The sequence below is a fragment of the Falco cherrug genome, chromosome 19 (assembly GCF_023634085.1).
Source record: "Falco cherrug isolate bFalChe1 chromosome 19, bFalChe1.pri, whole genome shotgun sequence".
Taxonomy (NCBI): domain Eukaryota; kingdom Metazoa; phylum Chordata; class Aves; order Falconiformes; family Falconidae; genus Falco; species Falco cherrug.
The window spans coordinates 6,717,273-6,730,497 of NC_073715.1; the positions used below are offsets into that span (position 1 = coordinate 6,717,273).

At 60.4% G+C, this 13,225-nt stretch overlaps 1 protein-coding gene across 4 annotated transcripts; it reads left to right on the top strand.

The window, feature by feature from the left end:
- Positions 1 to 238: 238 nt before the first annotated feature.
- TESPA1 (thymocyte expressed, positive selection associated 1) lies at positions 239 to 7,444 on the top strand. Of its 4 annotated transcripts, none has more exons than XM_027800942.2 (12): positions 239 to 344; positions 1,052 to 1,191; positions 2,755 to 2,951; positions 3,034 to 3,076; positions 3,678 to 3,727; positions 3,916 to 3,969; positions 4,247 to 4,283; positions 4,384 to 4,467; positions 4,568 to 4,776; positions 5,029 to 6,140; positions 6,674 to 6,767; positions 6,883 to 7,444. In XM_027800942.2, exons 3-12 carry the CDS (start codon positions 2,786 to 2,788, stop codon positions 6,993 to 6,995), a joined length of 1,962 nt encoding a protein of 653 aa, XP_027656743.1. In that variant the 5' UTR covers positions 239 to 344; positions 1,052 to 1,191; positions 2,755 to 2,785; the 3' UTR covers positions 6,996 to 7,444. The 4 variants fall into 4 exon arrangements, with proteins under 4 accessions (XP_027656743.1, XP_014132956.1, XP_027656744.1 ...); XM_014277481.3 differs by having other exon boundaries at positions 245 to 344; positions 5,029 to 5,339; XM_027800943.2 differs by lacking the exons at positions 239 to 344; positions 1,052 to 1,191; positions 2,755 to 2,951 and having other exon boundaries at positions 3,058 to 3,076; positions 4,138 to 4,283.
- Positions 7,445 to 13,225: the final 5,781 nt, after the last annotated feature.

The window sequence follows — 13,225 nt, forward strand, 5'->3', positions numbered from 1 at the left end:
GTGAGCAGGGACATGCCTACATGCCTGCCCTTTGCAGGGGATGTGCCAGGTGAAGCCACTCCTGAGTCATCTGCCCCCCCCCGAAGCCCCGGGCAGGAGGAACGGTTAATTCAGGGCTTCACCCGCACTCACAGGCTAAAAATATCCTTCCCGCGGGCAGCACCATTCCTGGCCAGCTCTGTGCTGGGAGCTTCCTTGCCTTTTTTGACGGGATCGTGGCTCACGATGGGGCAGTGCCCAGGCTCCTCGCTGCCATATTGCCGAAACCCAACTTCTGGTGGAGTTGAGGGCATGGATGAGGGACCAGGGATCTTACCTCGGTAGCTGTGATGTCCCCACTGGAGGTGAGTGCTGTCTGCATGTTGGAGATGTCCTCTGTGTGCTTTCATTCCATTGCTGGAGGAGACGCTGGAGGGTGGGATTGGAGATGCCAGCCCAGCTTGGCAAATAACCTGCAGGGAAAACTGTCTCCATCACACCCTTGTCACCCTTCAAACCGGGGGTGGCTTCATCTGTCACCCCATGGGTTCCCCCCAGCCTGGCTCATCCACCCTGGGCAGAGCCCCTTATTGGGGCCGTGCTGGGCTCACATGGCCAGCAGGCAATAAGCCACCTGTGCCACACACCCATTCCGCACTCCCTGACTGGCATGTTGGCATTGGCAGCTTGGCAGTGTGCTAGACCCTGGGATGCTCAGCCGGGAGGGAGCCAGGTGCTGTGGGGTGTGAAGCAAACCTCCTGCTCCTCCTCACATCCCCTGTGGAAAGCCGAGCCAGCACCTCGTGCTCTGTGGGGAACTCAGGGCCTTGGGACCCCCACTGGGGTACCACAGCTGACCTCAGGGCAGGCTGGGTGCAGGACACCCCGCCAGAAGGTGAGTGCCCTGTTGCCCATGGCAAGGGTGACCTGTGTGGCTCAGTTGGTGCCTGGGCTATTATTAGCCACCCTCACCCACGCTGGCAGCTCATTAAGTTTTTCCCGTTGTGGTAGCGGATGTGGGTCAACGTTTGAGGTTTGGCTGTTGATTTTTTTAATTTCCTCTTCAAAACAGATGAGTTTCCTCCCTCCTTGCTGACGACAGATGCCGCCGGGGGCCGGGTGTGGTGGTGGTGCAGCAGGATGCCACGGCTGATGGTCCCTCACTAGAGATAGGCAGCGCTTGGTGGGGCTGCCCAGCTGCCCCCTGCCCCGGTGAGTGCCAGAGCCACGCAGGGGGACTTGAGGGTGGTTTTGCCCATGAGGGGTTGTAGGGGGGACCTGGGGGTTGCAGAGATGGAGGGCAGAAGAATGGGAGATGGATGGACCTGGGTTTTGGGCAAGGAAGAAAAAGGGCCATGAGTGTGATGGGGATTCTGGGCACTTGGGAGAGACGATTCCCTTACTCTGAGCAAATAGAAAACTCTTTTATGGCAGCAAAGGGATGGGGAGCAGAGTAGGGACCAGAGGGGCTGAGGGAGACAGGGCTGGGGGTGGCAGGGCATGGGGCTGGGATGATCTGGGATGCAGCAGGACAAAGGAGCCCTGGCTTGGTCCCCCAACCACAGTCCCGTGTGCCGCAGCCCCTCGCTGGGCTCTGCAAAGCCCCTTTGCCCCCGCAGCATTATCAGCCCAGGGGGTCTGTAGGCTGTTAATGGTTACACAGGGTGGTCACAGCATCTCCTGGCTCTGCAGCTCCCGAGGGGCTGGGATGGGGAGACTGCCCAGCCACGTGCCACAGGCAGGCTGGATGTGGCCTCGATGAAGAGCCCAGCTGCAAGGCCGCTGCTCCCTGACTACCCCCAGCCGGGTGCCTGGGGGTGATGTCCTTGCCCTGAGCATCATGGGGGTCTGGGGTGGCCCAGGTGGGTGCTGCCGGGTCCTGCCCAGGGCCTCACCCTGTCCTGCACCCTGCCTGGCAAGAGGGGAAATGGGGAAATGGTGACAGGGTGCCCTCCCTCTGCTGGGGACTGTTGGCAGGGTTGTGGCAAGGTGCTGTTGGGTGGGGGATGAACTGTGCAGTGGGCCACGGCTGGATTAGGATGCTGGTGCTGCAGGAGACGGCTCGACGGATGCTCCTGTTCCAGCAATGCTTGGGTGATTGCTGAACTGGGGTGCTCCTGCTCTGGCTGTGCTCAGCTAAGGGGATGCGTGGCTGGAGCAGGCATACAGCTTGAGAACCCCATCCCCTGTGGCTGCAGGGGTGCTGTGGGGTTCTGCCTGTGCTGGGGGGGTGTCCCTGTCCCCAGCCAGGACCTGTGCTGGGGAGGGTAGAGGACAAAGGACCAGGTGTCCTCAGTGGGTGCCATGGAGGAGCTGGATGCTGGGAGCCTGTAATCTTTCAGGTCCTTCAGGAACAGGGAACTCCTTGGGGACATGGTACCCTGCTTTGCTCAGGGGCTGTAGGACAGGTTGGGGATGGATGTAGAGCCACCTCCCTACGGGAGCTGGGGGGAGAGGCACTCGTTTGCCAGCGAGGAAGGTCCACACTCTGGAGCTCTGCATCATCTGTACTGGAGCATGCCCAGCTGTGGTGCAGCTCTGTATGCCTTATCTCAGCCCCACCAGATCTTCCATTCCCTCCGGCAGCTCCATCCCCGTCCCCCTCCAGCCCCTTGGTGCAGTGTTGGCACCCAGGGAAATGTCTGGCCAGGGGCTGAGCAGCCCTGGGCTTCCCAGAGCCCACCCAGCACCTGCCTGTAGAGCACCCGATAGTCCCACACCATGGACAGGAGCTGGAGGAGACCCTTCATCTTCACGGCTCTCCTGTCCCTGCAGGTACCATCCTGGCCTGTCTGGTGCTGCAGCCATGGAGGGAGCATCGCTGCTGAGCCCCTCCTCATGGGAGAAGCGTCGTGCATGGGTCAGACAAAGCCGGTGCTGGCGGACCACCACGGTGGAGGAAGAGGCGGCCGCAGCCATGCAGGATGTCCCTGAGCTACAGCCACCCCACCTGGACGATGTCTTCCTCGAAGGTTGGGGAGGCCCTGGGCTGCAGATGGGATGGGGGTCCCTGTGCGCTGGCTCATCTCATTGGTGTTTCTGTCCCTCACCCAGGAAACCCCTCCAGCAAGATAGAGATGTGGCTGCAGGAGTGTGGGTGAGCTGGGCGGCAGGCGGGGGCAGCCCTGGGGGTGCCTGTGCCGTAACGCCATTCCCACAACAATGTTGGTGTCACTGCGGGGACAGGGAGGGTGGTGGGACCATGGTCACACTTGGCCCTTCCTGGAAGTTGCACCTGAGCAGGCACATGGGTGTCAGTGGGATGGCGGTGTCACTCCCTCCCCACTGCCTGCATGCCCCCATGCAGGAAGCGCAGGTGGCACCTGGCTGTGGCTCTGCTACATGCCAGGGCCACCAGCGTGGGGTGTCAGTCCTGTGCCTGGCATCACATGGATGCATCCAGAAAATCCCTGGCTGGGCTGGGAGAACAGGCTGGTAGCATCGCCCCCCTGCACCATGCTGGGAGGTCTCCAGTGTCTCACAGGGGTCTGGGATTGGGGGTCTGTTGAGGGGACCCCCCTCTCCTGAGCATTCCACCATGGAGCACCTGCCTGCAAGCCCAGCCACTGTCTCCTTGCTCTCACCCTGTCCCCCAACGTCTGTGTCCCTGTCCCCACCTCTGCTCAGGTCTCCCATTCCACCTCCAGCCCCCCAGCACAGGGGCATGGGGATGTGACTGGGGTCTTGCTCTCTTGCAGGTCATCGGGGGAAGTCCTGCCAGAGGAGATGGGCTTGCCGGGCCCCTGTGGTATGTCAGCTTTGCCACCATGGTTCTCCTGGGGGGCTGAGGCTGGTGGTCCCTGCATGTCCCCAAAGCCCACCCAGCCCATAGGCTGCATGCAAGATGCAGAGTGATGAGCAGGGGGTCTTTGAGGACCTTGAGACCTGTCCCCAGCTCTCTGTGCCTGCACCTTGCAAAGCTTTTCTCTCTTGCAGTGTGTGGGAGCAATGGGACCAGCTTCGAGGATGACCTGACCCTGGGAGCTGAAGGTACGAGCCACCCCTGGGTGTGCTGGGGTGTCCCCAGGCTGTCCGGGCAGAGGCAGGGGGTCTTGGGACAGGCAGGAGCAGACCTGGGGGGTCAGCCACCATTGGTAGCTTTTCCTCCAGGAGGGTTTTGGTGGAGCTGGGCTGTCCCCAAGCTCTGTGTCCCCACAGGCTCCAGGCTGTAGCTGTCAGGAAGGACATCTCCCAGGGTGGTGAGTGTGGGACCTTTCCCAAAATACCCCGTCTCATTTCCTGCTGCCTCTCTGCTCCCTTTTTCCAGCTCTTCTGCTCCCAGGGAGCGACAAGGTCACAGGCAGGTGAGGTCTGGGGTCCCAGGGGAGGCTGGCAGTGAGGCTGGGGGCACTGTCCCTGTGCATCCTGCTGGCATTATCCCCTTTGCTCATCTCCTTGCTGCAGAGCTCCACAGGACAAGCACCTCAACCTGGGGCACAGCATGGCATCCAGTGCCCTCTCCAGCCTCACCACCAAGACCAGCTCCAGGTAGGAGTGAGGTGGGGGTTCTCTGGTGGGGGGTGTCAGGTCACTCTGTCATGAGACTGGTCCCTGTGGGGCTGAGCTGGGGCTGCCCCCTACCCTGCAGCATCTCCGAGGTCCTGGAGTGGTGGCAGGCGGATGCTGAGGAGATCCTCTACAACCTGGGCTTTGTGCAGAGTGAGCCGGGGGCTGTGGCCCGCATCCCTGCACGCTTCTTCTCAGCTCCTTCCCATGCCAAAGGCATCAACTTCCAGCTCTTCCTCAAGGCCCAAGTGCAGCGCATGGAGATGGAGGACCCCTGCCTGATGCTGGCTAGTGAGTCCCCAAGCCCCCTGCCTGGGGAGACGCCAACAGCCACAGTGGGATCCACCATGCTGGCTGGGCTTTTCCCCTTCGGGGTGGTGGGAAAGATGCTCCTGTGCCTCAGTTTCCCTATGCGTGAGCTAGGAGAACATAGCCAGCCCACCCCACCCCTGCTGCAGCCCCTTGCCCCATCTCCCAGCCTCACCGGGCATCCCTCAGCCCACAGCCACCCCCAATCCCCCCATTTCCTCCCATCCCCCCCAGGTCGCTTCCAGCAGGTCCAGGCTCTGGCTGCCACAGCAGATGCTTTCTTCTGCCTCTACTCCTATGTCTCACGGACCCCTGTGCAGCGCATCTCCCCCTCCCACCTCTCCTGGGCTTATCCAGATGTCCCCGACATCTGCATCACCCCTAACAAGCCCAGCACCCTTTCGCCCGTGGAGCGTCTGAAGAAGGCTGTGTCCACCATGTGCCTCTACATGTCCCCGCGGGATGAGGACAGCCCGCGTGGGACTGGCCGGGTGCCCACCGTGCCCACTAGCCAGCCCAGTGCCATGGGGAAGGTGGTGCAGGAGGTGCTGGAGCGGGTGCGGGAGGAGAGGTTTTGGTTCGACCCAGCCCATGTCCTCAAGGGCTGGGGAAGGGGTGGGCGCACAGGGATGGTGCAGCACGAGTGGGGAGCAAAGGGTGGTCCCCCAATGCTGCCACCACCATGGCTGGTGCAGGGTGTCCCTGTGTGTTCCCATCAAGGTGGTGTGGATGCCCCAGCATGCTGCGGAGCAGAGCAGGAGCCATTCCCACAGCCAGCCCCAACAGGGGCACTGGTGGGTGCTGTGTGGGGACACCTGGAGCGGTCCTGTCCCCATGGCCAGGGGAGTGTTGGCAGCCCTGCAGCAGTGGTTCAGGGGGCTGGGGATGCTCTGTGCCTGGCGGGAGCAGCACAGGTCACCATGGAGGACCACAGGCTGGATGCTGCTGCCCCATGGGTGAATGCCACCTTGTCCACGACGCTGGGTCCCCTGACTCCCCCTGCCAGCCAGATGTGGGTGACCCCCGAGTGCTCAGAGGGGCTGAGATCTGAGGGGGACTCCAGCTTTGGTTTTGGCTCCTGGAGGACCTCCTCCATGAGGATGGCAGGGTCCCATGGGTGCCACCCAGACCCCCTGGACCCCACTGGGGTACATTCCCCTGGCTCAGGCACACCAAGAGCTGGAGGCCACTGGACTCAGTGGAGCAGGGGCCGATTCCAGGGGGGTACTCCGAGGGATCCTGGGCGGCAGCAGGGTGATTCACTGGGGCTGCAGCCCACTGGGAAGGGCCCCTTGCTCCACTGTCGCAGCTGGCAGGAGCTGGTGGACTCCTTTGAGATGGAGGAGGTGAGGGGTGATGCCCAGGTGATGGGTGCAGAAGGGTTGGGGGCTGGAGAGGGCTGGGAGCAGAGGGCAGCAGTACAGGGAGTCCCTTCAGCTGGCGGGTGATGCTGGGTGAGCTGGCGCGGGGTGGGAAGGAGTTGGAGCAGGAAATGTCTCCAGAGCATTCTCAGGCTTTTAAGGTTTGAATGATTTAGAGCATCAAATGGAGCCTCTTGCAAGGGGGAGCTGGGGTCATGGGCATGATGGCCAGCTCCTGCACGCACATGCTTGCCTGTGTGGGCTTGCACATATGCACAAGCATCATTGCACATATGTACAAGCATCCTTGCACACACACAGGAGGATGCATGGGTGCACACATGCACTGACGCACTTTTGCACATGCACATGTGTGCACTGACACACTCACCTGGTGCAGCTCCTCATGCATGTGTGCACTGACACACTCGCCCAGTACAGCTCCTCATGCACACGTGTGCACCGACACATTCACCTGGTGCAGCTCCTCACCCCGCCCTGCCGTTTCCTGCCTGCAGGTGCTGAGCGCCAGTGAGGAAGATAATGATGACGACTGTGATGCTTGCAATGAAGCTGTCCAGTCCCTCCATCCCTCCATCAGGATCCAAAAAGGTAAGTTGTGGGGGTTCCCCACCCTCCTGAGGGGCACTGGGGACAGTGGGGCTGCCAGCCCAGTGGGTGCCTGGTGCCAGCGCGTGTCCCCATGTCCTGTGTCCCCCTGCTCCAGGCTTCATGCTGCATGCCAGCAGTGGCCAGTCCGACAGCAGTGGCTTTGTGGAGGAGCCAGTGCCTGGCCAGACGCCCATCGCTCAGCTCCACAGCACTGACCAGATGGCCTGAGGCCACCGCAGAGGGACCTGGGCTTGCCCCAGCATCGGCAGGATGGACTGTACCATGCTGCCACGTTCTGGACACAGAGACCACGCTCAGCCAAGGGCTGAGCACTGTGTGTACACGTGTGTGTGTGTGTGCGCGCGCACATGTAAGTGCATGTGTGTGTATGGGTGCACGTGTGGGTGCACGTGTGGGTGTTTGGCACAGACAAACTTGTAACTCAGGACTTTTGCCCCAGGGCCACACGTGTTCCCCTGCTTCTCTCCAGCCCGCTGGCTCTGGGGCCATGGCTGCAGTGGGACAACACTGGGGATGTCACCCCTGGCCCTGGCTCCTGGGGACATCACTTGCACTTTGGCCACTGTCGGTCACCTGTGCTGCAGCACCTGTAACACTAGGAGAGGGGTTTGCTGGGCAGAGCAAGCAGCACGCTGGAAATAAAGTTCCCAAAGGGATGATGGTGTCTGTGTCTCTGCCTGGAGCTGCTGGAGGAAGGCATAGAGCCCTGCCCACCCCCTCTGAGCTGAGTGGCCTCCTGGTGCCTCAAAGGTGTCTGAGCTGGGGGGCTCCGCTCAGCCCACAGTCTTCCTTGGGGGCAGAGGAGCCACCATCAAGGTTGGGGTGTTCCTGCCCTGCAGACCCCACATGGGTACCCTCCCATCCCTATTCAAGGGCTCATGGCAGGGCTGGGGACCTGTAGGGACCCCCACAGACACTTGTGCCAGCTGGGGTGCAAGCCCAGGGGTAGGACTGGGGCAGCGGGTGCTGCTTGGGGTGCTTTGGCCCCGCTGTCTTCTCCCGCCCTGGCTGAGCCTCCCTTTTGTTTCTATGTTGGGGTATTTCATAGCTCCAAGCCTGTTCTTCATCTTCCTGCCACCTTATCTTTCTGGCTTGCTGTTCTCCCCCTCTTAGAGATCTGGGCATCTGAAGGAAACCGCACTGAGATGGTGCTGGGTCAGTGCTGCCTGTTCCTTAACCCCTCCTGTGCTGCTGCTGCTGGTGGTGCTGCTGCTGCTATCTTGGGCTGGGCACAGGCAGCTTTGCTGGTGGCTTTTGCCCCAGGTGACATGAGCACCAAGCATGGGCATGGCCCTGAGCTGGACAGCGGAGGATGGTGGGTGCTGGCTGGGCACCCCAGCAGCTTCCCATGGGGCTCACCCCACAGTCTCCCTGAGCCACAAATTCAGGGTCCAGCTCCGCTTCTGCCTTTCCAGATCTACCAAGGGGATGGGGACAGGTCACAAGGTACACCAGGTCAGAGCCCCATGACCTCAGGAAGGAGCCACCACAATCCTGCTCCTCCCCAGGCTTTCACGCTCCCCACCCCAGCTGCCCACCACAGCAAGGGTCCACGAGCCTCTTCTGTCTGGTGCAAGGATGGCACCAACCCCAGGGCATCTGCACTGGAGTTACTGGAAAAGAGAAGTCCTGGTGGACAAACAAACCCCAGGGCTTCCCTGTGGAGAGCAGCCAAAGATGGGATTATCCTGGATTAGCCCCACAGCCCCTCTGGCAGGAAGGCTGGCTCCCACAGCCCATGCCAGCTGTGCTGTGGGTCTCATGGGGTAGGATGGTCCCAACCTGCTGAGGTGGCTCCATGCTGGCTCAGGCTGCCCAGGACTGCGCTTTACTCACCCCCTCAGTTCCTGCAGTGGGGTCTGTGTGGGACCCCCAAACCTGGATACTCCTGCAAGATGTGGCAGTGACCTGCAGATGCCATCCCAGTGTCCTGGCTCATCCAAGAAAAAAAACCTCCTCTGTCCCCGGATTTGCCAGGCAGGTCCTGGATCGGGCTGTCAGAAGCCTCCTGAGAAAGCCTTGGTGGATTGGAGCACGGCAGGAGCTCAGGGGCAGGTTACCCATCCCTGGAGACACCCAAGGCCAGCCCCATCCCGACCAGGAACGAGACTGGGACCTGGCTGAAAACCAGTGCACTGAATGGAGGAATCACTGGGAACAAGTAGCCCAGGATGTGGCTGGGGATGCAGTGTGACATCTTCATTCAGCTTCACTGCTGAACCTGGGGAAACAAGAGCAACAGTTTCCTCACATTTCATGCACAAGTTGAAGCCTCAGTGCATCTGAGACTGGAGCCGGGGGCTTTGAGGGCTGTGAGGAATTAATCTGGTGGGATCGAGTACCTTCAAAATGGCACAGCAGCAAAATGAAGTTTTGTGAGTACATGGGCTCCCTGGCCTCCCCACCCCGGGTATCTGGGTATTACTTCCCCCAGCCAGGATCCCGGCTGTGACTCATGCTTGCCCTGCACCCCTGCGGGGGGATTGGCCCTGCATCCTGCATCCAGGTACCTGAAATCCCACCCCAGGGCAGAGCTGGGTGCTCTGAGGTTCTCCTCTCCCCTCTCTTCCCACCAGGAGTGAATGAACAAACAGGGTGCTTAGAGATACAAGAAACAAGCAGGGTACATGGCACAAACCCTCCCTTGGGCACTGGGCAGGAGAAGTGCTTGGAAAATACCGAGGATTTATTCCCTGTGTCTGCAGCCAAGAGGCAGCAAAGGCTCTGCTTGGGACCAGGGATGGTGATTTATGGGTACAAATGGATAAGCACCCTCTTCTCTGAGCTCTGGGCTGTTGCAAAGAGGCCGTGCAATTCCCGAGACCCCACATGAGCAGGGACAATGTGATTTTGCAGGTTTTAGATCAAAAATAAAGACCTGAGACTGTGCAGAGCATTTAAATGCGGGGATGAACAACCCACAGCCTGGTGCAAAAAGAGCTGGGCACATTTACTTGCCCAAAGGCTGGAGGAATGATGCGGTCAAGCCGTGGGAGCACCTTCCCATCAGGAGTATGAGCTGTTTGTTGGGGTGCAGGGAAGAGGCCAGGAGCTGTAAGCATGGACAATATCCTATATCTGGGTACCAACCGTCAGCCCATCCAACCTTATCTAACCCTATCCAGGACCCAGCCCGCTGGGGCACCCCTGGGTACCCTCCCCTAGTGCCTCCATAAAGCTTTCCCTAAAATGTTACCTAAACCTTTTTCCTGTGTTTTCAGCCTGGAGGTCTGAAACCGTGCAGCTGAACTCCTGGCTGTGCTGTCAATGCTGTCAGTGCGGGCACCACAGCGGGTCACGCTTGGCTGCTCCATCCTCCCCAGCCATGGTGCGATGCTGACGCAGGGCTGTCGGCACCACGCTTCTCCCCTGCCTTGTGTGTCTGGAAAGACATGACATGGGGCTCCCTCCCTCCCCACCTCACCTGTGCCCCGGACAGTGTTTGTTTGCTAAGCAGTGCTGGGGAGATTATTCCTCCAGGTTTTTTGCAGTTCACAGCAGCCTCTCCCTGCAGAACTGTGGCTCCTCCTCTTAGGCAGCTCATGGTGGTCCCTCCTGTGCTCCAGCCCATGCCCTCGGCCTCAGAGCACCAGCCCCCTTTAGCTCAGCTAATCCCTTTAATCAGTGAAGATGTTACGAGCTCAACCTGTATCTCCAAAAGGGGAGAGATGCTCTGCTCCACTCATGCCTGAAATGAGGAGCTGGAGCCAGGCTGGACCACAAGGATGCTCTGGCAGCATCCGTGTCCTGCTGCCACTTGACAAGCACAGCTCTTCCCCAATTCCCAAGTGGAGCTGCGCTCCCCTCGTGTCACCTCTGTGTTCCAGAACCTGAATGTTATCAGTGTGACCAACCCCACCATCACCTCCCCTGTGCATCCCCTCTCCCTGCCAGGCCTGGAGCCGGGCTGGCTTCACACACCCCTCCACCTCACCAAGCCTGCACTGTCCCACACATTCCCTTGCTGCCCATTATCTGTCAAGTGGTGAGAAATAAAGCGCTGGAGCTGAAAACATGCTCCGTCATGAGCAGGAAGGTCAGCGGCTGAGGGGCTGCTGGTCAAGGAGAATACAGGGGCTGAGGAGTCAGCAGGGGGCTATGGAGTGAGCTGGGGAGGGGGTGCTTGGAGAGTATAGGGTGTGTGGGAGGGCATGGGGGGCTTGTGGGTGAGCCGGACCATACTGGGGTGGTATGGAGTGCAGTGGGATGACACGAGGTAGGAGCCATGGAGCTACAGGAGCTGCTGGGAATTTGAGGACTAAGGAACTGCTCCGTGCATGGAGGGCTGGGAGCCCTGGCAACCGGGCTGGAGCTGCTTTGGGTGCTGGCAGTGGGGCTCGCTGCATTGCCCAAGGGGCTGCAGGGCTAATCCGGGCTAATCCTACCCCTGGCACGAGCATCTTCCCACACTCAGAAAATCCCGTGCATGCCGCAGGGTGCCTGTTGCCTTCATAAGGGACACATCCCAGCCCTCGCTCATCCCTGGGTGGCTCCTGGTGGCGGCTATTGTCTGAAATCCTCTGGGATGATGAAGCTCTGGGTCGTTCTGCTGCTGGCCGGGCTTGCCTGCAGCCTGGCCACTGGCTGTGAGTCAGGCAGGTCCCCGGGGGGATGCAGGGTGGCACTGGGGTGGTCCCTGGTGGGGTGCAGGAGGAGGGGCTCAGGCCTCCTCATGCAGGCATGCATGTCAAGAGGCTGGGTGCAGGGTGGGGGGTGTACTGTGTGCCATGGGAGGTCCCAGCACCCTGCAGAGCTGGGTGGTGCCTTTTCTCTCTTCCTCCTGCAGCTCCTCTTGATGAGACATCTTCTGCAAGCTCCAGTGAGTTAGGGGTCCCACGTGTGAATCCTGCTCACCCAAGGGGTCTGGCTGCTGGGCAGCAAGGCAGAGGTTTGGCACCCACCCAAAGACCCCTGAGTCCTCCAGGGAATGGCAAATATTTGTATTTTTTTCTCCTGTTCTGAAGGTGGGGCTGTTCCTACCAGGTGAGGATGCTCCTGCATCCGTCTCTTCCCTCCAAGGCAGGCAGGGAAGTGTGTGGGTCAGAACCACACAGCACAGGTGGGGTCTGAGCAGCCCCAGCTCACTGCAGTCCCTGCAGCATGAGGCAGCTCCCTCGGGGCCAGGGAAGGGGACGGTGGCCTCAGCCAGGGTGTCAGCACAAGGCTCAAGACATGCCAGGCATCAGGGCCACCGCTTTTGGTTGGGTGGGTGAGAGGCACTACGAACCGAATGAGGAACACCCTGTCAGTGGCACATCAGGGTGCTCTGGTATCTCCATTTCATCTTCCAGGTGTTGAGACAGCCCAGAGGGCTGATGAAGGAGCACTGAGCCATCTTGTTGGTGTGCTGGACAGGCTGTTGAGCGATTTGACTTCCAACATCATTGGGTGAGCAGTGGGGAACAGGAGGGCTCCGCCATGGTCAGCAGGGACAGCAATGCTACTGCCTCAAGGGGTGTCTCCAGCTCCTGCCCACCTCACTGAGGTGGATGCCAGTGGGGGACATAGTGGGGGGTGGGTGCTGGGGGGTCTGCTGGGTGCTCCTATGAGGGTGGGATGGAGGGAGTGGGCCAGGTCTCACTACTTCAGTGCTTTTTCTCTTTCAGGTGACCAGTGTGCAGCCAGCACAGTAAGTCCCTTCCTTCCTGGGGGAGCCTGGGTACATGGGTTGGCCTGTCGCTGACAGGGATGCAGCTCCAGGGATCAGGGTTGGGTGGGGGGGATGATCGTCTGGGGGTGCTGGGAGCCCCCCCCACCTCCTATGGCTGCCCAGGACCATGCCTGGCTCCTTCTCTGCTCCTGCCCTGAGCACCCAAACCTCCCCATCACCCCACTAGACCACCCCTGATCCCACAGTAGGGACCTCCAATCCCTGCATCTCACAGTGGCTCATCAGGAGCCAGCACTAGGCTGGGAGGACCAACTCAGAGCAAGTTTTGGAGCAGTGGAGCACCCAGCACCAGCTGCCCCCTACCACGGTGTGATTTGGGCTCCCTCCCAGGACTGGATCTGGGTGCCAGTGTGCTCCGCAGGGAGCAGGATGCATCCCCCTTCTCCCTCCAAGCATTCCTGGCTCTGCACAAGCATCTTGCAGCTCCCTGACACTGGATCTCGTTGACTCCCAGCTCATCCCACAGCTCTTCTCACAGCGCATACACGCATCACTCCAGACCAAAGCTTCCAATAAAGCAACACCTTAACTGCTGCCTGCCTTGTCCTGCCTGCTGTTTACCTGCAACCTGTGCCCATGAGGGACTGAAACTGGGCCCAGCTGTGCCCCTACAGTCTTGGTCTTCAGTCCTTATCCAGCATAGAGACCACCCCACTGCTTCCCAGACCTGCCAGGACCCCTCCAGCTGCAGGGCTTCAGCTACATCCAGCTGTGCCTTTGAGTCTGCCCTGCAAAGACAGATCCCAAGACCCCAACCCACAAGACT